This window comes from Lipophrys pholis (genome assembly GCF_963383615.2).
Source record: "Lipophrys pholis genome assembly, chromosome: 7".
In the NCBI taxonomy this organism is placed as follows: Eukaryota; Metazoa; Chordata; class Actinopteri; order Blenniiformes; family Blenniidae; genus Lipophrys; species Lipophrys pholis.
In genome coordinates this window covers 28,517,512-28,543,853 of record NC_137638.1, presented here as the reverse complement: position 1 = coordinate 28,543,853, position 26,342 = coordinate 28,517,512, and the positions used below count along the sequence as shown (strand labels likewise).

At 45.8% G+C, this 26,342-nt stretch overlaps 1 protein-coding gene across 2 annotated transcripts; it reads right to left on the bottom strand.

Annotated features, from left to right (window-relative positions):
- Positions 1-322: 322 nt before the first annotated feature.
- Positions 323-23,562, bottom strand: tet3 (tet methylcytosine dioxygenase 3). Of its 2 annotated transcripts, none has more exons than XM_080467805.1 (10): positions 23,524-23,562; positions 12,557-15,497; positions 10,139-10,229; positions 6,947-7,040; positions 5,161-5,369; positions 4,467-4,617; positions 4,054-4,143; positions 3,665-3,802; positions 3,197-3,551; positions 323-3,034 (listed from the first exon to the last, which is right to left on the bottom strand). In XM_080467805.1, exons 1-10 carry the CDS (start codon positions 23,548-23,550, stop codon positions 1,269-1,271), a joined length of 5,862 nt encoding a protein of 1,953 aa, XP_080323931.1. In that variant the 5' UTR covers positions 23,551-23,562; the 3' UTR covers positions 323-1,268. The 2 variants fall into 2 exon arrangements, with proteins under 2 accessions (XP_080323931.1, XP_080323932.1); XM_080467806.1 differs by lacking the exon at positions 23,524-23,562 and adding an exon at positions 20,150-20,508.
- Between the last annotated feature and the right edge of the window lie 2,780 nt (positions 23,563-26,342).

The following is a 26,342-nucleotide window of genomic DNA, read 5'->3' as shown; positions in this document are numbered from 1 at the left end:
AAGTATCTGTAAGATTAATTCACAACAGTTTTCCTTTGCACAGCATGTTTTCTGTCTCCCAGAATAAACAAAAGAACACATAATTCCGGTTCCCCACCTTAGACAAAGCAAACAAATATTGATTTCCAAATACTAAGTGAGCCAAATTTGAGTCAAGAGCACCTAAATACAGCATCGAATGCTATGAGGAGTTGTGGAATGAAAATCGATCCGAGTCAGAAGCTGAGCACCAGTCAAAAGCTCGAGGGGTAAAAAAGAGGAGCACATCACCTGTAGGAAAGGCCAGCAGCAACTGCAGATATATTTTGTCATTTATTTGTTTATACCATAATGCAACCATAATGCAAAAGCATCATGTTAGTAGATATTAATTTAGAGCTGGGTCATTGCCCTCGATTTGGAAACATTTCTCACTTAGAAACATAAAAAAGCTGTGGGAAATTGTGTTAGTGCAATACAACCGGTAATTTTCACATACAACTACATTGATAGCTGGTTTTGGTGTCTTTTATGCAAATTATGTAAGAATTGAACAAAATGTTCCTGATTTCCCAATGAATCCCCAGTGATGATAGCTATAACTGAAGCCAGCTTAAAGTTAAGATATTTTTCAATTGCCGATAAAGAAGTAGATTTTTTTTTCCTTTTTCTGATAGCTGCCATATTGATTTGCTGTCCTTTGAAACAGACGATGGCTCCTCCTCAGAGTACAGCTTCAAGATTGAGAAGGACAAAATAAAAAAATTAAAAAACAGAAACGAGGGCACACAATTTCCAAACATGGAAAAAGCAATTGTCTGAGGCAGTCAGACTCAGACTGATTGATTAAAAAAATATATAACCCAAAACAATTACCTCATTAATAATAACATTAATGAAAACAGCAATAATAAAAAAAACAAGTCTTCATTATAATAATACCTGTAATAACAACATTGACAGTAACCATAGCAATCATAATAATATTGATAATAATAGCAATAATTAGAATCATTAAAATTCAATAAACAAGAAAAAGCAATGGAGTTCCTCTCCAGGGAAGAGAGAGGAAGAGCACCACAGGCAGCGTGTCTGAAGTCCAAACCACTGCCTGACATGAGGTAAAAAAACAATAAAAATGTCCCCTCCTCCATATGGACTGTGGAGGGGGCAGGATGGAGAGATGCCATACTGCGGGACGGCTGAGAGACATTCATCCTGCTCTTTGCCCTCTCCAGCACTCTGCCACATCACTCTGTAGTAATCAGTCTCTTTGTGTCCGTCGGGCCTCAGACAAAGTGGCTGTAGGGCCCAGTGAGGCGGGTGAAGGCATAGGGAGACACAGTAACCATGGAGGTGGTGCAGAACGAGGGGGAAAACCGCGTCACTGGCCCCTCCTTGTCTTTAGATTGTCCAGGTCCTGGACTAGCACCTGCCACCGTCGCCCCCCACTTGCGTTTCTTCCCGAGTGCCTTGATGTCTTCCTGGGAGAGGCCAAGGAGAGCTGCTTCCTGCTGCCTCTGCAGCGCTCGCTCTGCCAGCAGCTTCATTTTGGCCTCCCATAGAGCCAGGCCATGCATGGGCTGGTTGAGGTTCTTGTGCTGGTAGAAGACCAGGGAGATGCGTGTGGGGTGCGAGCGATCCGGCTTTTTAAGTGGCGTTGTAGCATGCAATTCCCGTCGGGCACATTCGATCAGGATGGAGCCATGGGTTGGTGCTACCGCCACACCACCGATATGGGGATCCAGAAAGTTGTGCTCGCTGTCGGACCACACCTCGTTGTCGTCATGTGTGGTGCTCTCAACATCACTCTCAGCTCGGCTGGGATCGTAGCACGCCTGACCTGACTGCTGCAGGGCGTCAGGGAAGAGGCGGCCCTCAGGGGAAGGGGAAGGCGTGCTGCCTGCCACTGATCCTCCACAAGACTTCCAAGCTTTCTCTTGGAGCCCCAGCGGGGTTGAACACCGACTCTCCCCGGTTTTAGACCACATCTTGTCTGGGAAGGCTCCTGAAGGATTGCTGTGCTTCAAATCAGGGTTATATGCTGCAGGCCCCATGGCCCATGCATTTGGTTGTGGACTAGGAGCAGGACTGACCCAGTGCCTTGGGGTGCCTGGACCAATGGTGCCTGGCTGTGGAGTAAGTGAGTGAGGGGTACTTGGCCGCGGGGTGAGAGGCCGTGCTGAACCCTGGTGCATGTTAGCCTGAAGTGCTGTGCCTAGGTGAGGGGACGGACATGGAGAAAGAGGTACCTGGATTGATGGTGAAGGGGCAGGGGAAGCCATCGGCGTATTTGAGCCGGGGTAGGAAGTCCATTGCTGTGGGTAAGGAGACGGTTGTTGCCGCTGCTGAGAATGCTGGTGTAACTGCTGCTTGTCAGGGGTCACTGATGGGGATTCATTACTTTGTTTATGGTTTAGATGCCCATCCCAGGAGGTTGGAGTAATGCTTCCGTTTGGCCTGTGGCCAGGCCAGGCTGCAGGCTGGGGTGTGGTTCTCATTGGATTAGCACCAGGATGGTTGGGCAAAGCACCTTCATAGACTGGCACATCCATCGGTTCCTGCTTGATGAGAGGAGTTCCTCTGTTGGAGGACTCAGAGGAGACAGATGAAGGACGGGACTGGCTGTAGTCTGCCGGCTGGCCGTAAGCGCTGAGGTTTGGTTGGAGGGTTTGCTCTGGATGGCTGGAACATGACTGAGCCAGTTTGGCCTGAAGACCCTGAATGTCAGGCTTTGTATCAACCTGGACAGTCTTGCCTCCCGGTTTGGCCAAAGACGCATTTCGACCTTCGTAGGTCCTCAGTTTTGGGCGGAAAAGTCCATTGGGTGGGTAGCTGTAGTAGCCATAGGGCATAGCAGGCAGACTGGGATGGTAACCATTGACTGCGTCGGGTGCAGAGGGCTGGCCAGTTGGGGGGAGGCCTCCCCTTGCATAGTAGGCAGGTTGTGGGTACAAGGTATTTAGAGGGTCTGCTGCCTGCACAGGGTATCCGTCCATTGATCCATTGAAGAGCTCTTTCTTGATGTTGGGCTTCACTTCTTGTTTTACAATTGCTGGTTGTTTGAAACAAAGAAAAAGTGATTACAAACAAAATTGTATCAAATATCATCTTTTTCAATAGATTTTTCAAATCATCTTTTTTTATTTTTTTTTTTTATTGTTGGCTGTCTAATTCAACAATAGCTGGACTGAGTGACACCAAAACATCAACTAACCTTTATTGCCTTGGAGTTGAGGGGAATTGGTGATACGGACTTCCATCTTGACCTCCGTTTTCTCCGGCGTCTCCCCTGACTGCTGTATGAGTTTATTTTTCTTCTTTTCCGAGGCAGCCTTCTTGGCCTCCAGTCGGCGCTGTCGGCAGGACTTGGCCGGTTCGGGAAGCCTGCGTACCTCACGACGGAAAGCCTGAAGCACCTGGATGGCTCCTGTCTTCATTTTGAGGCGCTGAGCCTCCTCACTGCCAAACTCATCAGTCAGGGGTACGGTGTAAAGAGGCAACACATGGAGCTGCTCGTCCTCGGGGATCTCGCCCACCGCGCGGTTGTCCTCTTTAGTTAAAGTACAAACCTAACGGGGGAGGAGGGAGGACGAGGTTAAATAGAATTTGGTCTATTTACTTGAAACAGCAACATATTTTTATTCCCCAACAAAAACAAACAAAGAACAAGGAGTGTTCTTACCACTGTGCAGCCATTGTAGAGGTTGTGTTGGTCCTTATGAGCATGGGCGCAGAAGTCCATGCATGCAGTGACTCCAGAAAATGGACGGCCTTCCTTCAAGCCCAGCCTGCACTCCGGAGCTTTGGACTCTGACTGACACTGAAGTAGAAGAAATTCACAACTATTGGAACTTTGATATTCTCTTCATGCATTTGATATACTACAGCACTGAGTTCCGTCAGTCCACACGAATCCAATGTGATTCATTCCGATGTGTGCGACCAAACAAGTCATCATGGTTACATGAGATCTTCGGTCTCTGAGTCAGTTTGCACTACTCCCTGTGTGTGACTTCAGGAAGGCCAATAAAGTCAGTGGTATGAAGTTACAACTGTGTAAACACAACAAACCTGGTTGCTGTAGGCCTGTGGAGCCAACCGCTTGTACAATGGAGCAACCTCAGTTGCCAGATTCTGGAAGTTGTCCTTGATTCTATCCTCCTGGAAAACAAAAATATAAATCACAATTAAGAAAAAGTAGAAACACAGAATTTGTTAATTTTCTAAATAGACTTTCAGTTACGTTGAACATTTTATGCTTCAGCAGTCACATTCGCCCTTTGGTGCCATGCAAAGTGCTCACACAAAAATGGATGTAACTTGGGGTTCAGTCTTTTTCTCAAGGATGCTTCAGGGTGAAATGGAGGATCTAACTACATTCTTGGGATTAGAAGGCAACCAGCTCTACTAAATGACCACAGCCACTACAACCTAACATGTTTCATATAATGCTGTGAAACAGAAAGCTTATACATGATAAATACCTCTTCAGGGTGATCTCCTTGGAGCCTGAACTTGCGTGGCATTTTGCTTCGGGCGTACTTGCAGCCATTAAAGTACATACTCCAGGAGCAGCCAAAGGAGAAGGAAGCACCACAACTTTCAGGATCCTTGCCTTGGCAGGCACAAGTACGACTGCAGGGGGAGACAGCGAGCAAACTCAGTGTCATTCCAAAAGGATGAGCTCTACAGTATGTAGGTACACAGAAAAATCTCAGCTTATATATTCACATTCATATATTTAAAATATATGAATGTGCAATACTGGGTCAGTGAGCTCAACTGTACACAGTTAACGTCTTTTTCCAGGTTCTTAAATCCAAACCACCACCAACAGGACTGTTTTAATATTCATCTGAGGCTAATTATGTGTGTAGTTTCCAGCTGAAAAGTGTGCACACATCTGGAACATGAATGTATGACTTCTTCCTCTTCTAGAGCCAAACGACCCATTGGAAAGTTGAGCTTTACATCCCATTCCACATGTCCTTCGCACACATATAGAAAGGCATGTGACCCTTTCTTGCAAAGCCATTTTTAGCACACTTGTGGCCTTTTTTAAACTGACGAGTTAAGATATTTTTGAAGCACCTTCTTAACGATTCCATCTCGTCTCTTGTCTAAAACATGAGACATCCACACAAAATCTGTGTCGAAAACTCCCCGTCAGCTACTCACTCATCATTGAGGCCGCAGCGTCGGCTGGTGGAGTTGCCATATTTGGGGAGGGTGTTACTGAGCTCGCGGTACAGCTTGTCAGCCAGCGGCCTGGGGACTCCTTCCCAGGCCATGATGAGGATGATGATGACGGCGTTGGCACAGTGGTGGCCTGCACGATGACGCACCAGACACAGCAGCTTCTCCTTTTCGCTGCCGCGACGGATCACCTGACGGGAAAAAAGAAGATTAACGTGACTTTAGATCTTATTTGCATTTCAATTTAAAAAATCCAATGCAGAGTGACTAAGTTCAGACGGCACGCTGCAGACCCTGGTGTTGAGTTTTGTAGTTACTACCTTTGTCCAGCAGATGTCTGACGCAGAAAAGCATTTTGGGTGTAAGATTAGCGGTTACGCTGTATCATGCAATCGTATATAATTTAATAGGAACATGAAGTGCATAACTGACCAAAGACAAGTCTATTCTAATGATGCAATTAATTGATCGAGACCAATTGTGTCAAACATAAAGCAAATGGGCCAACACTGGTCCGCAGGAGGCTCCAATCCGGCCAAACCACAAAGTAAATGGTAAAAATTCAAAGACCATGTAGATTTTTCAAACAAATTCCTTAAGAGGAGTGGACACAACACAAGACCGAGACCCAAGCTGAGATATTTGCATGAAAGATAGCTACCTCTGGCTCAAAGCCATGCTATCAGGGTGAGGTTGTAAAAACATGCATGATGCAACAGCAGTAGAAGTTTTTGGGACATATCACTGTTTGTTTTTTGTGTGAAAATATTGCCTTTTTCATCACATATCCTCTGCACCACAACAAGGAAATCAACTTTAAAGTTTAAATTCCAAGGTTATTATGGCACTATTTTACTGGTCTGGCCCACTCAAAATGAAATTGGGCTGCATGTGGCCCCTGAACTAAAACGTGTTTGACACTCCTGATCAAGACAATCTGTGTACATCTAATATTTTCCTCACAATAAACACGAACCAGGCAGAATATTTATTCTGTGTACATATTTTACTAGATGATATACAAAAATGTGCCCTCTACACTGTCCCTGCCTGCAGGAGGGGCCCCGGACCACAGTCCCCCCCCCCCTCCCTCAGTGGGACGGTTGTTTTGAATCCATAAAGTCATTAGCAGGATGTGTCAGGACTGTCACAGGACAGGAGGTCTGGCAGTTGTTACAGAGAGAGACCTCCTACTGGTTTGCTCAGTGTGGATGACAAACTCCCCTGTGTGGCTCCTCAGGACTCCTCATTACACACACACACACACACATTTACATAGCAGTACTTGTGAGGACCCACCCTTGAAATGATGCCATCGCCAGCTTTTTACTCTAACCTGGTATATGATGATTTAAAGCTAACCCTATCACGGACCTAATTAAAACCTCAACCCCGACACAATACTTTTAAACAATAGATTACTGCCAACAACTGCGGTGGTTGTACAGGTTGGAGACCCCACAAATAAAGTTAAAAACACACACACACACACACACACACACACACACACACACACACACACACACACACACACACACACGTGGCATAAATCTGCCTCCAGCCTGCTGTGACAGTTGTCAGGTGGGACAAAAACACACAAACAACTTCTCCACACTTTTCTGTCCTTTCACTTTCACACACTGATGAACTGTGGGCCGAACTTTCAATTAACGGTCTGATGAACTTTTGGATGGCGTGGATAAAGTCATCCATTTGCAGTTAGTTTGAAAGTCTTTAAAACATTAGCTATGTGGCGAACACTACTTACCCACTTAGCAATAGGACATCCATGTGAGCTCTTTCCCTCTTTGCCTGTGTACACAACCTTCTCAATCCGGACGGCGTCGCCTTTCTCTCCATACCTACACAGACAGGGGAGAATTTGTTCATTTAACGTCTATACGGAGAGAGAAAGTAATAAAATACTTCATTACCACACTAAAGTAAGCATACCATTACACCCGCTTACTTTCTATCTGAAATGCAGCATTGCATGTTTATATTGGCAAAATCAAGACTCATTTTTCTGTTTATAGAAGATTTATAACAGTAAGTCATTGCAACAGTCACTACTGACTTTTCACATTGGGTGCTCTGCATGCATACAACATTGTATTCTTCTGTGTGTTAATCGTATATTTTATTTAATGACATTTTACTAATGTTAATGAAGTAACTAGATGACACAGACTAAAAAAATAAGTATACCAAAGAGAAAAGGCCCCCATTACATGGAACGTCTGTGACGGGGGGAAAGCGGTAGCCACATGGCTGATGGTGAACCAGATAACACTGACTGAAGAGCAGACCCACAACAGCAACACGTTCACACAAACATGTTTCTACTTTCAACCTTTTTCTTCCACCTCAGGCAGGAAGGAGCAATTCTTTTCTTTCACGGGGCCAGGTGAAGGCCGAGCCATAAATTAGATTTCAGCTCAGGACACGTTTACAAAACAACGTTCAGCAAGGTTTCATGTTTATATGCCATGGTTTCGAAAGTGATGTCCTTTATTTATTTATTTATTTATTTATTTATTTATTTATTTATTTATTTATTTATTTATTTATTTATTTATGTATTTATTTATTTATTTATTTATTTATTTATTTATATATTTTACCAAGTAAGTTAGTTGAGAACTGGTTCTCATTTTCAAGAATGACCCGGTCAAGAGGATACAACAGGAGTACACAGACACTCACATGGACACACGATGAAGTTGGATTGTTAATCTGGAGGAAGCCATTGTTGTTGTTGTTGTCCATCAACTATCTATGGCCCTGGTGCGCATGCATAGCAGCCGTTTTTTCCCAAAAGTTGCGTTTTCCTCCATTGCTCGGCGCATCGTTGTCGTGTAAACAGACACCCAAAATGCAAAACGTTTGGAATTGCTGAACTAACGGTGCTTCACATTTTTCTTCTTGAAAGAAGTGATCTCCTTCTACAAAATGCACAATGCCTGACATTTCACTTCAGTAAACAATTCTTTAATGTCCATGTCTGGGAGGTTAAAACGTTCAAACATAAATCCTTCTTTGTTGACTATGAGGCCAAAGGTTCGCTGGGTGTTTATTATAGTTAGTGACCAAAACATTTGTTTTGCAAGCATTAGGTACAGAAATGTAAATGTACTCTGCAGGTTACATGACACTCAGGTCTTCAAAGTGAATTTTGCATGAACTTTCTCCACCTCTGCTTGTGTCCCTTGATGTTTGTTGCTTGACTGACTTCAGCTCTGCTGTCTGACTGTCTGCATTCAAACACCCTCTGCAGTGTTTTCCTGCGTGTCAGCGCACTAAGGGGGGCACAGCCAACCTCAGAAGTACAAACTGGGACAGACAAAAGCTGACAACAGTTTTTCACGGCCTCACATGTTCTCTTAAAAGTTAAACTTGAACTCAGGACAAAGTCGACAGCTGCGTGTCGACCGGCAGCATGTCAGCCAAACCACACGCTGTTTATCTACTCAGACTGTCTGAAAGACAAAGGGGAAATGCCAAAATGTTACTTCACTTTGAATGAATGTGGCGGCTCTGATTAAACACATGCTTTCAGACTCATGTACCACATCACAGAAACTACAGAACCCATGACCACTATAAAACATCAACGACTCAGCCCCGCTGGTGCTGCGACTGGAGGTGAAATGAGCCGGTTTTGATGTTGATCGATTAATTTTGTCATGACTGAATAATTGAATTTCATGCCAACTCTTTTGTACTAACAGGAGTCCGAGAGAGACAAGCAGCATGTCAAAATGAGAAAGCTCATCAACAAGAGCTGGGGAGGAATTTATATTTTACACAACTCTGCTGAGATTCACACGAGCATGGCAGATTAAAGCAGACAGTGCAGATTGGGAGCCGCGGGACTTTCTCGTGGAGGCATTTCCACGCTGGTGTTTGTGACACTTGAAGGCATTAGCTTTCTTGCACACACACAATTCTATTTGTTTTTGTGCATTTGTGTTTGTCCCTGTCTTAATGGTGTGTGCTGGTCGGTGCAGGGGAAGGAGGGAGGGGTCAGAGGTTTAGCTGGGGCACGGCTCGGTCATCAGGATTTGTCAGATGTCTGCTCACGGCTTGTATCTGATCCCGCCGCTCGCTAGTTACCTGCCATTGTGAAAACTTCAGCCCTGAGTAGATTTGGCGTGACAGCGGACGCAAGGAGCTCCCGCTGAATGGGAATCACCCTGAGGTGGATGAGAAAGTGGCAGGGGGGGATGGGCTCAGTCACCACGGGGGTGGCCTGCTCAGGTCAGAGGTGGGTCAAAGGTCAGCTTGGGACTATAGGGTCTTAACATCTTGCGTCATCTCTCAAAACAACAAAAAGTGGCCAAACATCCCCCCTCGCTCACACCCGGAGCTCTCCAATAACTAATGACTCCCCAGGCTCATTCAAGCACAGCCACATGGTGAAAAGCAGGCACATGTGTGCTTCAGTGCACTTTCAGGTAGTGTTAATAAGTCTTATTACAACAAAGAGTATATAGTGTGCTTGCACACGTATTCAACAAACTTTGGGTTAAAAACTGATTCTTTAGTGAGATAACCCAATAGCATCGCCATTTTTGAGGTTCAAGCTGATGCACTGCAGGCAAAGCAACAACAATGATTCGTCATTTGACTTCTTGACATCAATTTGATTAAAATCTGCATGGACATTATTTGCAGGTAATTCATTTTCTTCTTTTATCCTCCTTTTATTCTCCCTCTGTAATTGGATGTCTGTCTTCCTTCCTTCTTCCTCAGCTGTCATCTGCTGCTACTCCAGCACTTCTCGCTCTGCTCGCTATGCTGATGATGCTTATATTTCCTGCTCGTCCTAGTGGATTCTGGGTCATAGATTCCCTGGGGACACATTGTGAGGAGGGGTAGAGAAGGTAGAGAGAAAAGAGGAGGCGGAGGAAACTGCAAAGAAAGTAGAAGAAAAGATGAGAGGAGAGAAATGTCACACCTCGTCTCCATCAGGCTTCGGACGGAGGCCACCGTAGGTCCGGCTCCCAGGTGATTGTAGTACGGCCCTTCATCTTTCTCTAGGATTTGTTCTTGGAAAAAATAAAAAACAACAGAGTGAGAAAGCTTCACCAGTTACACAAATCACTTTTAAACTTTGCATAACTTTACACTCTTGCATTTCTTCAAAGAAATATCACCCAACACAGGAAGACAGCAGCTAAAGATAACACTATTTTACCTTTTTTTTGGTAAAAATGTCTCCTAAAATCTGTTCTTCCCGTGTTAAAAACAGTATTTAATGTGGGCTCAAGGCGCGGTGGACAGTAATCTGGACTCTGAAACTATCGACCAAAGTTCAAATCTTGATTGAAACTGGTTTTGAGAGAAGAAAAATAAATGTGCCCTGTAAAAAGATTGACTCCCCAACAAGACAGGACTTTATGTGTTAAAAGCAACTCTCTTTGACTTTCTGATATTTGACCAGAGACACAGCTTCAGGGTTAAAAATAAATATTCTTCCCATAAAACCTGTTCATAAGTCATCTGGCTCCAGCAGGTTTGTTACCTTAAGGCTTTAAGTTGAATAAATGGAGGCTGTTCATTTGTATTAACATTATGAGCAGTGATTCACAGATCTCCACTGGTATAGAGGTCCTACTTAACTCAATAATGCTGGATACCCTTTCCCAGAGGTCTCTAGGCCTCCTCAAACTAATGAGAGTTTCTTTGAACTGAGTGTCTCTGTTGGATACTAGAAACCTGAGAAGAGTGAAGAGTAAAGGTTGACTTTGCCACTGATAACGTCCCACTTGTTCCAGATTTTTGTGAAAGCCAAAATGACTATTTTCCTCGCTAGAACTGAGTCATCATTCAGGCTCAGCTGATTCCAACATGCAGTTCACACACATGAACACACAAATCCTGAGCAGACTGTGACAGCGGGGCGCGGCCTGCTCCCAGACACTCGGTGACGTCGATGCCATCTCAGGTCTCCATGAGTGATTCAGCGTGTGGAAGTGTTGAGAGCGAGTAAAGGGTGTGTCTGTGTTTATGTTGTTGTGTGAGAATGCCTCTGACCACTAGCTAACACATGCCTATGGTTGTAACCCGCATTCTCTGACTCCAGTGCTCATGTTTGTATGGGACATCGTGCAGCAGGAAGCGTGACGTATTAAATTGAAGGGTCCCCAATGGACTTTGATTTGAACTGAAATTTAACTGGGGTAGTATTATCTGTGCTGCAAAACAAACTCTGGATAACATGAAGAGCTGAATGTGCTAAAAGGTAAATGATCAACCAAATCAGCTGACCATTTTAGGTAAGGAGTTTATGTGACTTTGGTTCAGAGGTGATGTGAGGTGACAACTCTGTCGGATTCAAGGAGGCACTGAGCTGTGGCTCATAGCAGGAAGTGTACTAAACACTTGTGTGTACATTATGCATGAGTACTGTAGTACTTTGTGTTAGTAGACAGCTCTTTCCAGTGCAGGGTTGATAATCTACTAAGTAGCCAAGTTTTGCAATAAAGGCTTAATGTCTGGCAGGCTTAGCAAGCTTTTCTCTCGAGCTGCTGACCCTCTTTGAGACACTTCTCTCACAGTATCTTGGGTCCGTACAGACGATCTTAATGCTTCGTAAATCTACGATTGATAACCACTAACTGCAAGAAAATTGATGTAATTTCCTAAAAGCTTTCAAGAAAATCAATCTTCTATTATTTGGTTATTGGACATAGTTAATGGACAGCAGAACAATCCTAATTTACTCATCATTATTTCAAGGCTTCATAAGGAGAGACAGTATATACTACAACAGTGTCGTAACCAAGGCCAAATCCACTTTATCTAGTTGTTCAGGGAAATTTATTATCATTTCATCAATTATTTCACACTTTTTTATTGTAGGACCACCCACTGTGCTGCAAATAAATAATCTAAACATGGTGCTGCCCAAACTCTGGGACTGACCCCTTTCTGTTTGACAAAGATTGTGTTCTGCTTGCCTGCCAGACCCAAACCGACACAAAAGGCTCCTTCTGCCACTGCTGCTATTGTCCGTGCCTGCTGCCTTCAGACTGCCCTCACACTGTCACAGTCGGGATAGCCGTGGCTGCATCCTGGCAACAAACACATTTTCAGACGCACTCGACCAGCAACTAGACGGGAGCCCGGAGAAGGGAGGAATTGGAAAGTAAACTGTGAATCTGTGTGGCTGAATCGGTCTGGTGAAGCAGCGTTTAATCCACAAAACTGCATCATTCATGATTTTGGAAAGTTTTTTTCTGTCTTTGCTGAATTTTCTCCCCTCAGAGATTAAAGTGTAATGTTTGAAGCAGTGTGAATTCTTTGTCAGTGGTGTCTGAATGGACAACCTGCAAACACACAAATATAGGTTGGCACTGATGCCCAGACTCACCTACACAGGTACAGGTAGGGAACTCAGCCTGTAGATCTTTAGAAGGAGTGTCCAGCAAACTCTTAGTGGGGGTGTCCAGGTAGCGTAAAGGAGACTCTAGAAACCCTCTGAGAGATGGAGAGGAGGGCAGATTGTCCTTTGTTGGCGTGTCCTCTTCTGAGTAGCATGTCGTGGACAGTACTGCTATATCACCCGAGGCTTCGATCTTCATGCGTTTAGGCAGAGGAGAGCAGGGCATGCTAAATGTGTCCTCTGATGGTCTGGGCTGGAGATGCTGCTTGTCCTGAAGTACCCCCTGATGCAGAGGTACATTAAAGGGCCTCTCCTGGTGTTTCTCGAGAGGGCTTTCTGTAGATTCCTGTTGTAAGGTGTTCTGACTTTGGGTCCCGGACTCGTTCTTATTCACTTCCATCTCATGGTCATCTGAGTGAGGTGTGAAATTAGCAACTACAGGAACTGACTGGGAAGCAGATGATGTGGGTCTGAGGTCCTGAGGGCTGCTCAAGGGTTGACAGCCTGGCTTAAGGCCAGGAGCAGTTTTCTCCGTGGGCTGATTGGCAGATGCATTTGGGACAGAGTCTCCGAATTCAGCCTCAAATTGACGAATCAGTTCTTCATACTTGGGGTCAATATTAATCAGACTCTGTAATTTTGAGGTGCTGGATGGAGATGTGGAGGTCACGGGTGTGCTGGTGCTGGTGTTACTTGAGGCCAGGCTGCGCACTGCTTCTGGCATAACGTGGGTGGCAGGAGTCAAAGATTGGGGAAGAGGACTGATGACAGCCGGAGTTTTTGATGTTGAAATAGAAGCAATGGAACAGGAAGTCATTGAGGGATTGGGAATGAATACCTGAGATTGGGCTGGGGCTGAGAGGCCTGCAGCAGCAGCCTGAGTGGAGTTACTATGAGAGGGTAAAGAAGGGAAAGAACCTGCTTGTAGGCTGTTCAGGGCAGAGGTTCTGTCCATCACGTGAACTGGTGGTTTTTGAACGGAGATCTGAGTTTGAGGCAGGAAGGTTGGCAAGGAGGCTTTCTGCTTGGTCTTCTTGATGATTATCTGTTTGGGTTTGGGGAGGGGAGGGCCTACAAGCATCCCACTCATAGCTTTGATGACAGGAGATCCCTGGCTGCTTTTTTTCTTCTTGGGTTCCTTGGGTTCCTGTTTGATGACCAGATGTGACAAGCCCTCTGCCTCCATCTGTGGCCACCATTTTTTCAAGTTTTGACAAGCAAGAGGTGCACGCGAGCCTGGAGCTCCAAAACCAGAGGAGTGGTTAGAGAAGAGGTTCCTCTTGTAGTGAAGGTGCTGTTGCAGAGCTGCCTGAGTGGAGTGGCTGATGGCTGCTTGGCCAGGAGAAAGGGGGGTACCAGGGTAGTGCTGCCCCTGCTGCTGACCATTAGCCATGCCATAATGTCCCATAGAGGCAGTAAGATGGTAGTGCTCACCTGCATCTGACTCTTGTTTTATCCTGGCCAAAGCCGGGTTGTCCTGGCTCTGGACGCCGCCATTCTGGTTTGAGCTATGCTGCTGTGCAACTGGAAGCTTGAAAGGCGCGTTGCTGAACTTGCCACTGGTGTTGCCAAGCAACTGTTTGAGCTCTGACATGGGATCTGAACTGCTCTGAGGGGCAGTGGCAAATTTAGACTGAGACTCAGACTTTATACACATCCATGGATTCCTTGGATCAGAGCTTCTGCCTGAGCCTTGCTGCCACTGCTGGGGATTAGGGCTAAAGCCTGGAGGTTTTCCCTGACCTGGGAAGGGAGAGGTAGAGGATGGGAGAGGGTTAGCATTGGGTGGATGGCCCTGTGACTGAGGCCTATGGTGGTCACATAATGCTGAGGGGTGTTGCTGGCTGTTATGTAGTCCTGGGGGGACGGACTGGGAGCGTGAGGAGGATGAGTGCATGCCATGAGAGGACGGGATCAAGCCAGTGCCATTAAGAGGCTGCAATGTGGTGTTCTGGGCATGTTGGTGGTGGTGAAAGTTGCTTTTGTTAAGTATATGACCCGGTGGACCAGGAGCTTGTGGACTGGTACTGGATAACTGGGTCAGGGCATCTATGGCGATGGCCGTCTGAAGACTGATGTTCTTTTCCTTGGCTATGGAGAGCACCTGGGGGGAGCAAGGAATCGGGGGTTTAGAGCAGGGCACTTGGTCTGGGCGAAGGCCTTGAGCAACCTGTTGCTGATGAGAGCACAAAGTGGCAATTTTGTGTCCACCATTCATCGGTTGGTAGGGCTGAGGATTGAAATGAGGTTGCTGAAGGTGAGGCTGTGCATTTGGGGATACATCAAGCGTTTTGCGGGAGCTTTGATCCTCATTAGTTGCTAACTTAATTTTCTTTTCCAGCCACTCAAGGTAGTCTGGACAGTCGGGCCCATCACAGTTGCAGTTAGGGGGCTTGTGTCCATGTTTGGCTTGGCTCAGTGCTGTCTGCAGGGTGTTAAGGTCTTCCGGAGGTTGGCAGCTTCCCTCAAGGGCCCCCGCAGAGAGTCTGGCATGAGATCCACCACCACCCGTCTCCTGGGTAAACTTCTCATATAGCTGAGCTGTGTTAGGCTGCACGAGTCGGCAGGAGGAGGAGGAAGGAGGGGGCAAGGAGCCAGCTATAGCAGAAAAAGCAACCAAATTATGGGCATCCTCCACGTTTGCATGGTGGACAGGTTCACTTGGGGCTGCTCCATTGCCGCTCCAACTCGATTGCTGTTGTTGGGTGCCACTGACTTTGCCGTGCCCTGACACCCAGCCTTGCCTCGGGGGCACCTTTCCTGCTCTCTGCTGATCTGTTTCCATAGAAGCATCATCTTCAGTAGGGTAACGATTCCCCCCATTGGCCAGTTCCAGGCTCAGCACGCCTTCCTGGAGGCGGTCATGTGACCCAATTTCCATCTGGCCTCCACTTCTGGGGCCATCCACTGAAGTGACTTTGTGAACAGTCTGAAAGACAAAAACGGACGAATGTTTATGAGATTGCAAAAAGCCAATAAATACAGGTATGCAGTTCTACAGTGAGAATGATCATTTTCTGAAGTTGACCCATATATGTTTTATCGTTATTTGGGATTAAATGAATTTGTATCATTCTCTTTTATTCAAACTTGACAGAGTAATAATCAATGCAAGATCCCATAACATTTACTTTTCTGGAGTCTCAATCCCTCCCCTCATTCATACTGTATTATGCTGCAGGGTCAGATCAATAACTCTGGAAAAAAAATACCAACATTAATAATTCCAATAGTTTGCTGCGTTATTTCAGTACATGCAAGTGTTTCACTGGTCATATGACACATATTCACTGTAGTTTATCATGAACCCTGGTCCGTTGGGCTATGCAAAACAGGTGGATGGAGTTAAAGTGGGTCAGCCTGCAGCATGAAATACACACAGATGAATGAGGAAAATAAAATGTAAGTCTATTTTCATGAACTCTTTGGCTAAAGGTACATTCTACTGCATCACTGAGTCTGAGTGGAAGAGGAAAGTCAAGAGGATAAAACTTTTTTAGTAAGTGAGTGAAACTAAGTAAATGTTTGAGAATCTGAGTTCCCCGAACAAAATTGAAATAAATGCAACATCTTTACAAAAGTCAGCTCTTATTGAAATTTTTTTTATCTTACTGACATAACTTGGGGTTTTTTTCATTTCTTGAGTTTCCCCAAACAAAAACAAAATAATACAGTAATCACCATAAACTAAAATGAGTAGCTGCATAAGAGAGGATCTAAAGAGGAGGGTAGTATGTAACTCAATGTATATACATTGAAGTACATTGTTTCAATAATGCAAATAAAGCAAATAAGTGTACTAATCCAAATTTTATTTTATCCTTTCTTAAAACAATCTAAGGAGGGGAGTCACTCACGCCTCCATTTCACCGTTTTCTGCATTTTCTGTGCACAGATAAAAACCTCAATCAGTTGAGTTGGTGAACTTTTTCAATTTAGTAATCCCTTCAACATTTCACTTTTAGACCTCATGGGATAACGATTTTAATAATCGTGGATTTAACAAAGAACCTACCAAATAAGTATTGCACTTACAGTGTGGAACGGATTTACAGTTTTTAATTAGAATTCTATCATATCTATCATTGATGCTGAAATGCAACTATCCTTTGTTGTCATTTATGAAAACCCAAGAAAACTACACTTAACTTGGGGTTTAAACATTACAGTTACTTTTCTGTGAAAGATGCTGCCAGGTGATAAATTGAACACTTAAATGGAGAAAGATTTTATATAATGCTAATGTCTGGGCAGATCGGGTGTGACTTGACCTGCATGACCTCTACTAAGTAGTAAAAACGCCTCAACCTGACAGGATTTCTTTGAGTGTGTGAAGATCAAGAAAGCTCCAGGAACAACTCCTGAGGGTTGACTTTATTGAAGCATTATGGAATAATTGTTTCATATTGCGATTATCATTCACGATGTGTCATAATTCACACTCTATGGCATTACAGTTTGTCATTTGGCAGCAGAAACCTTTTATAAGTACTAGAAATAAGGAGAAGGATGAACTTGAGGACATGAGGTGATTACAAACAGCTACAAGACTCCAACCAGGCCAGACAAAAGAAACCCGTCCCTACCGCAGTTATACAGACATACTTTGAAAACTATGCAATAGTCCGCTCTCCATGATGAAGACAAATACTATGAACTTCTTTCTCATCAATAATGAGGCCAAACTGTATGAGGAAAATCTGTGTGCACGAGGAGTACATAGGAAGCAAACCCAACAAGAGCAAAAGACCTTTGGTCTGCAGAAAAAACACACAGATAAAAGAAGAAAACTTTGACTGTTGCAATTTTGCACAGAAACCAATAAAATTTGAGAAATAATCAGATGTGATTAAATATTACATGTTTAACATATAATTCAGCTTGTAAACGGTAAAAAACACTACATGTATAGTAAAAGCTCTACATCGTGACCTGCACATAAACCGACCTAAATAGAGAAGTAGATATGAGATCTTGGTCATACTACACAGGCCTTTCTTTGAGCTGTCTGAGATGTTGGATTCTTTGCACAGTTTTGTGAAACTATTGAAAAAAAACAACTGTTAATGAACAAATAGACTGCACTGCATTATCTTCCATGCAATGTTGAGCCTTTAAACTCAACTACTGACAAACCAGAACTCCAGCAGGGGCAATGAGTTGCTCTCTACGTACAGATGTGCTCTTATGAGAACAGTAATCTCAAAAGTCTCAAACTCAAATGCTTTTTTCCTTTTTTTCCAGTTTAGGTAAGTAAAATGTGTGGGTAAAAAAAAAAAAAACCCAAACAAACAATCTGGCAAATAATTTCTTCCTGTTCTGTTCTGTGCTGAGGAACTTGAGGAACTTCTTGTTTCCATTTCATGAATCACACTGTACAGCACAGCAGATGTAAAAGTAGTAAATGTTTAGTTAGTAGAAGTAAACCAGTGACAGAGACGTGTTGAGCTCTTTTGTTATTTCAGCAGATTTTAAAGGCCTTTTGAGGAACTCGTGTTGATCAGAAGCTGATCGGTTGTGGCCCTTATCTCACTTCCTCTCTTGGTCAGAATTGGGACAGGTACACGCAATCTTTACTCAACTGAAACCTGCTAACACGTCACATGATCCTGTCTCCGATTACACTTTGAAAGAGCTTATTTTGATCTACTTGAGGCATCCGGAGAGTAGCTTTTAAACAGAATTGTATAAATATCAAATCCAAATGTAAAACAAAATAAAGAAATTGTTAAATCTAATGCCGTTCTTTTTTTTTTCCTTGTGTACTAAAGGGTAACTTTAAAGCAGTATTCAGCCCATGATTGTCTCTTCTGAGGTTATAATTGAACGAGGCTAAAGAGCAAACTAAAATAATTCAAGGGCAGGTTCAGAAATCATTGACAGAGTTCTTGTTGTGGCTGAACAGTGTTTTGTTACACACTCAATGGCTCCTATAAAGGAAAAACAATGACAGGGTCCATGTATATTTGCCGAGTTATCTCAAGACACAGCATTAATCTCACACTCCTCTATTTATTTACTACAGTCAAGGCTAAATGAGTGTTACGTAAGTTTTAGAATTAAACTTCAATGCATGAACATTCTGGTTAGGAATGAAAATAGCTCTCACACACACACACACACACACACTCACACACACACACACAAAATGCAAAAGGAAAAAAGACACTGTTTCTACACAAACTAACCTCAAAACAGCCGAACCTCTCACGCGCCAACAACAATTTGGAGAATTTCTGAATTCAGAAAGATAAGAGCCACCCAGTTCTCTATCATCTCCATCCAGATTGAAAGAAAGAAGATGGCTTCTGTTTGTGTTACCGTCAGAGCACGACAGCAGAAGCGAACCTGACGTCCAGCTTCCCCATCATTTGAATACCATTGAAATGAGCCTTTGAAGTTGCTAATTACTGGACAGGCAGTATGCTCGGGTCTTTTGAATCCACCTTCTGCGCTGTGTGTCTGGCGGGGGTCCCAGGGGGTGTCGGCACTATTGGTGAGAGGTGGCGGTATTGGGGTTGGAGGTGCAGGGAGGGGGGCGGCGGCAGTGAACAGCCGGCATGCAATACGTGAGAGGTCTCATGTCTGTGCTATCATCAGTGGCATCAGACGGGAAAGAGGAAGGGGGGGGGGGGGGGGGGGGGGGGTAGTAGCTGTTTGCGGCAGTTATGAGAACTGCAGTATTTTGAAACAAGAGCAACTGCAACACTGCACAACCAAACATCCCACTCTCACGTACTGTCAGTACACAGCGACGCTCGCGATTCATCCTTTCTCACGGTTACGCGCGCAGATGCCGATAAATGTCACGTGTTTTAAAGCACCGAGAGATCAAGATTTGAACCAAAGTGGACTTGGTTGAGCTTTGGAGGTGCAGAAAACAAACCGTCCACCTCCGGAAAATGGGATCTGTTTGAATGCCTGTTTAATCTGTGCTCTTATCCACCATTTGTGAGTTCACACACCGGTCCGGGAGGGAAACGCAGCGCTGACACCTGCAGCGCTTCACTCAGATAGCCTGGACCATGTGGTTTGAGAGACATTTACACCATGACAGAGTTAATTGTCTTTTTCTTTTCACTAACTGTAGCACTGTTATTTCACACACACACAAATACAGACACCTTTGTCCAAGCTTCACTCACACACACCCACACACACACACACAGTATATCCACAAACATGAACACACCTAACCGGATGGGATCCTGCAGAACCTGGCAGACCAGACACTGAGCCCTTTAAACGAGATAAGCCGAAACCAAGTGCCTTTTTAACCCTGACACTGCACAAAAAAAAAAAGAAAAAAGAAGAAGAAGAAGCTGGAGGGAGGAGACAAAGCATGTGAGGGTAGTAGTGGCCGTGGCGGCGGCGGTGGGGGGCTTAAGTGCAGCTTGTGAGTAGACAGCTGAACCTAAATCCCAGATACACAACACCACCCCATCCTCCCTCCTCCTCCTCCTCCTCCTCCTCCTCCTCCTCTACCCCTTCCCTCGCTGCCGCGCCGAGCAGCGACATGAAGCAGAGACCCTGACAATATGAAGCCGGCTCGGAGCGCTGCCGACCGCGGCGAGTACTTACGCCGTCTTAGACGTCCAGACAGAGCTGCCGGTCGAAGAGCAGAGAGCAGAAGAGGCGACAGAGAGGAGCATGAGACTTGCTTGCCGGTACAGCAGTCCACAAGCAATGCCGGCCTGTTGGGGTTGTATTCCTCTTTTATCTCTTCCAGCCTGTGCGGTGCACAGACAGAGCAAACGGCGAAATGCACATACATGCAGTCACACACGCATACACAGCCAGCCGCACGCACGCCGCACACCTCCCCCCGACGCAGCGCACACGTTTCTCATTCTCTTGCCTCTTCTTACGGCTGACGCTTTCTGTTCTCTTCTTTTTCCTCTCTCATTATCTCTGTCTGCTCCTCCCTTCCCTTTTTCAATATCCTCTTTCTTTCTCTTGACTACACATGCAGTCGGCTTCTCTTCACAGCCCCCACCTTCCCCTCTCCCTCGCCTTCCCTCCCTCCCTTCATTCCCCTCCCTCTCGTGCAGCCTCTCCCTCCATCTCCTCTCTCTCTCTCTCTCGTCTCTCTCTCTCTCTCTCTCTCTCTCTCTCTCTCTCTCTCTCTCTCTCTCTCTCTCTCTCTCTCTCTCTCTCTCTCCCTTCAGTGTGTGCAGAGCGAGAGGCCATTATCTGAGCCACAGCGGGCACGTACGATGGAATGGAGTGTGCAGTGAGCAGAAACAGAGAGAGCAGTGGGGGATAGTCGCTAGCAGCAGAAGCCTAGGAAACAGCGCAGCAGAGCTCTTACCAATGAGAAAACCTCTCTCTGTCTTACTCCACGCCCTTCAACACTGCCGAGATGACAGTACATATTAGGCTATGTGTCTGCGTCTGATTTGTTTATCCACAAAATCCCAATATTGGCAGTTTTGTGACCAAGCGAAACAGCGGCTGCGAAGCGAACACAACCTCGCAATGGCACCATTAGGAATAACGAGCAACGAAAAGCGACATTACATTGCTTGTTTATGCCTTCTCCAGACGGAATCCTTTGCAACGCTTTTGCTCCAATCTTGAAGCAAACAGATTGAAGTCAGCAGCCCTCGCCCAAAGGAGAAGCCACCGATAATGGTTCTTCAGTGTCTGTCTTCCCTCTCATCCGCGTTCATATCGGTTTCCTATTCCGCCTCGACACAAAAAGATCGGTTTTACACTTGCGGCTGATAATAGATTCTCTTGACGGCGGCACAAGACAGTGAAAATGAGAGGTAGCCGGCTGGCTGGAAGTCTCGTTGGAGCTTCTCTCAACATCCAGAGTGCGAGGATGAGGGTCACTCTGCAGCAACTCATTCAACGAAATGCAGTTAAAAGAAGGGAAGAACGTTATGCTCGAAGCTTAATGGAGAAGAAACGGAAAAATGACACTTTGACATCAACAAGCCAGCGAAACAGGACGACGACGACGGGAGCTTGGATGAAGAAGCTGGAGGAGAGGGAACACAAACGGAGGGAAATCCTGAAGGGAAAGAGTTACTCGATTCATGTGACTGACTGCGCTGGGAGGGAAGACGATGACGGAGAGGAATGAACAAGAGGCTGGTCCGATTGTTGTGGAACAGCATCCAGCGTAATCAACCTATTTCCCTTCACAAGGACGCAACGTTTCCGTGCCCTCATCTCCGCGAGCCTACGACGCAACCTGCTCGGGCTGCCCTCTCCTCACCATTGCTCTGCCTTGGCGCCTCTGCCATCGTGGCTATCAACGGCGTCATCGCCGCTGGATGTTTCCTCTCGCCCACTTGCTGGCTGACCGGCCTTGTGGTCCTCTCTCCTCTGCTACGTCGCTGGAGTTTTGGAGCAGATTTAACTGAGAGGAGACGGAGAAGGAGGGGGGAAGAAAACATGGCGTTCTCCCCCATGCAGATCGCTGTCAGCTCCTGCGTAGTATTACTCTCTTACATTACTAAGCATGAGTCGGCTATACCCCGCTCTATGGCTGGATTAACTTCCGAAACCTCTCCCTGCTTCACTTAATTTGTCTTTCTCTGTTCCTCGTGGTCTTTCTTGATCTCTCATTTTCTTTTTTCAATCCAGCCCTGCGTCCTCCCTCGATTTGTCTCTGTTTTGTTTTTCTGAGTCTTTTCTCCGTCTAGCACAGCGTATTGCTTGACGGTTCCAACACTTTCTGACGCTCTCGCTCTCCGGCCCTGTAAATTGTTCACTGTCTCGTTCGCTGTTGCCGCACATATTCGAATATATATACACACACACACACACACAGATGAGCGTCAATCCCAAAGAGAAACAGCGCAGCCGAAGCTGTCTAAGGGAAGGAGAGAAGAAGTAGAGCATTAGGTCACATGACCAGGGAGTGCCAATGAGCGAGGGAGAGAGAGAGAGCGCGCATTGAGCAAGAGAGGTAGGAAACACATGTGGCGATGACGTAGCTGCCTCGTCACCGTCGTCATCGCCAGTGTCTCCCACCAGGACGCTTGCCTCCACCGCTGTGTGGAGAGTGGGCACATGTGTCATCGCGCACACGTGCCCACTCTCCACTATCGCCACCACCACACACACCAACGGACACTCGGAAACGCACTCTTTCATCCACCCGAGCGGCTGGTGCTTCGCTCACTCCCCCGGCTGCAGTGACACAGCGTTTTCTCGCTCGGGACTTGGCTTAACCCCTGAATCGCACGCTCTCCACACACAGATCCTCATTTAGAAAGACCAGCCAATCACAACAGGACTTTCCTTTCCTCTCCCTCAGGGCACTCTTTTCAGAAGTTAGCTCAACTCCGACAAGCATACCGGCTTTCTGACACTTCAGTATTTACAGTTGAGGTCGTTGGGTTAATGAAGATTCTGGCAAGCCAACAAGCAGCAGTAGATCTCTCAGTTTTATTCGATAACAGGTTTTACTTTTCTTAAGGTTTCAGAAGGCGACGAGAAGACACACTCACGTGGTAAAAGCGTGAACTCTGAGTGTGTCATGTACATGAGGTAGAAGCCTCAATCGCAACTCCAGCGACATACACGTATGAAGAAGTACAAGTTACTTTATGGAGGCGAGTAAAACATTTAGATACTGATTCAAACAAATGTACTCTTTGATGACTCATACCCATTGACATGAAACAGGCGTCATTTCACAGAAACTCAGAATTTCTGATGACATAAATGTTTGGCAAAAACTAAAGAAAGCAAACGGCCGACAGAAACACATCGCTGTGGCTTTAAGATGTTCCGGTGCAATAAAAGTAAATCACACAATGCTGCCTTTCAGGACATCTCCACAGGGCTGTCCTAAATTCACCTCCAGAAACACAAGTTCTTTCAACTCGAGGATGTGACCACAACTTGGCCGTAGGGAAGGCTGTGGTCACCTCACATGGCATCATTAATTGAAGCTCACAACAGATATCTGAATATCAAAGTGAAATCACACTTACGGAAAACCTGCTGTAACCCGGCATCATGAGGGAACGAGTCGACGGCTCAACAGACACTCCGAACGTAATCGATCACTTCATCTCACAGAGTAGTCAGATTATCATCCCAACGAGATGCCTCACGCCCTCGTCGCTCTCTTTCTCTCTCCATTTCTCTCTCTCATCCTCCATCTCTTTCTCTCTCTCTCTCTCTCTCTCTCTTTTGCTCACTGTTTCTCAGCAGCATGCAGGAAAGGTCTTGGTTGTAGGAGGGATGACTGACAACAAAACTCTGTCCTCAGCAGTGTGTGTTGGATCGGCTCACATATGACTAAGCCTGAGTCATCCTCATCTATTCTTCTCAACAAAGTCCTGACATAGAAACAAATTCCACCAGCACATCGGTCGTGGGGAGGTCAGTGTCTATGAAACACATGAAAAATCTCAAGGGGGGGGGGGGGGGGGTGCTTCTGCTTTCATTATTAATTCTTCGCAAATGAGTTTTTACTAGCTGTCACCAACAAACACACATGACTTTTAACGGTCATGACATGAGGGTCGTTTTCCCCCTCCTCCCACCTCCTTCTGTCAGCTGACTCCTCCTCCCTCCACCACTGCCCCTATTCACCTCCATGCAACCCCCCCCATCCCCAGCCCACATTGTCCTACAGTCTAATGGCATCAAGGTCATCTGATCTGACACACTCTGCACCCACCCCCCCCCCCCCCCCCCCCCCCCCCCCCCCCCCTCCTCTCTCTCTCTTCAAGCACCACATCGCTTTATCTCCCACTTTCCCTCTTCCTGTTCAATGTGCACACGGAGGTAGAAAAGCTCCAGCAAATCCACACAGCAGCAACAAATGCAGAGGCACTCTAATGATTTTTCTCCCCACACACACACACACACACACACACACACACACACACACACACACACACACACACACACACACACACACACACACACACACACACACACACACGCACGCACGCACGCACACATACACACACACACAGACACACAAACACACAAACACACACACACACAGAGGAATGGATTGTTCACTGAGGGTCACTGGGTTTATTAGTGGGAGGGACGAATGAAGCTGCAGGGCACGTTGTGTTTGACATAGAAGAAGCAACACAAACTGATTCAACCTGGCGAAACACATGAGAAAAATATCTTTCAGTAAAATATTTGAGGGGAGGTATTTTAGCAAGTTGCAAAGAACATGACAGGAATAGTTGGACAACGAGAAAGAATGCCAAGTAGGTGTAACTAGTTCAGTAAACAAGTCTATAGAGCGTCAGCACGTCTTTACACATGCCTGTCTATAATGAGCAACATATTGTTCATATTTCAGGCACCGTGCTGTAATTTCATCCTTGCACCTGTCTGTTGGGCTCGCTCTTTGTCTCTGCCTCCTCCCACTCCAAACTTCACCTCCCCAACACCGACCCGTTCCCATGCAGGCGGCGTGGTGTTGGGTTCAGGGCGTGTTTGGGTGGGGATCATACTACCCTACTAGTGTAGGGTATCCAGTCTGAGTCATACCTCCTGACATTCGGCACGTGCAAGTCAGCACGAATCAGCCAGCTGGGGAAGGCCTACCCCCTCCTCTTCCTCTCCCAACCCCCCTCACTAGTCCTCACAAAGAGAAAGGGAGAAGGAGGAGTGGTTTAGGAGAGAGAGGGAAAAAAAATGGAAAGGTGGTGATGGGAGCTGGAGAAGGGGAGGGAGGCTGTTAGGCAGGGTGGAGCCACCAAAAATAATGAAGAGGAAGGGGAAAGGGGGGGGGGGTGCTATTTTTAAGAGGCAGCTCTTTGTGCAGAAGGTTTGAGAGATGAAAAGAAAGCACAGATTGTAATCAGAACAGAGGATGGTCTGGCTTAGAAAATATTGGATGTGAGACAAAGAACAGTAGAACAGAGAGAAATGAAGAGATACAAAACCAGTCAGTCTAAAATGTTTCAAAACCAGGAAAGTACACCGAGTACCTGCCGGGATAGCGTGTGCCAAGTCAGGCAAAGGAGCTGAGTGGTTAGATCTGATTGGACAATGATGCAATCACTGACAGGACACAGAACTAGTTAGCATGTTGTTTGTTTTTTTTGCAGGTGACGCACGTCAGCCTGAAAGATTGCAGGATGATAGTATTTTAGACAAACTGTGAAGGTAAATCAGGATTTCTACAGACTTGAAAGAGAAAAAAAAAGCCAGAGAAGCCTTCCTCTGCTCTGCACAGTGGCTGGCTGCCAGCCTTGTCTCTCTCAGGACCTGGGCTAAGATTAGCTTCCCATATGTTCAAGTCAGGCGTAGCCCGACTTAAAGGGCCAGCGCAGGTCTATGGCGAAACACCGAAACCCGCGCTTGTGCCTCCTGATGCTTTAAATACACATGTGCATGCAGGGGTGGAATCAAAATGTGTGCATAAAATCTAAAAGAAAAACAGATTGTTAAAACAATTCAGTGCAGATGGTCGCTGAACACGTTTCTGATCTAATGCCAGTTTAAAATAAATCCATTGCTTTACATATAAGGACATACCAGCCTCAACTAGTCACATAATTATACTGAGGAAATCAACATTCTCCTGTGGGCGCTTTAATAGTATGTGATGAAAACTCCAACAGCTGTTGCGCTGTGTTACATAAAACCTGGCAGTGCCTGGCAGCGGCGGGATTCAGGACCGTATGAAGTTCGCACCCGGTGGGAGCAGCAGCCGCCAGGAGAGGTGAGAGTTAAAGCGCTCCGGCAACAGCTGAGGGCTCCTCCCCCTTCTCTCTCCATTCATTTTTTATTAACTGCGGCACCAGGAGGCTGACAACCTCCCTCCAAC

Excerpts from the sequence above, each read along its gene's own strand:
- tet3 (XM_080467805.1), bottom strand. The coding sequence starts at position 23,550 with ATGATGCCGGGTTACAGCAGGTTTTCC. Across the intron at positions 10,230-12,556 it reads CCCTACCTGTACCTGTGTAG|AACAAATCCTAGAGAAAGAT; the intron begins GTGAGTCTGGGC and ends ATTTTTTCCAAG. Across the intron at positions 4,618-5,160 it reads CGCTGCGGCCTCAATGATGA|TCGTACTTGTGCCTGCCAAG; the intron begins GTGAGTAGCTGA and ends CTCCCCCTGCAG.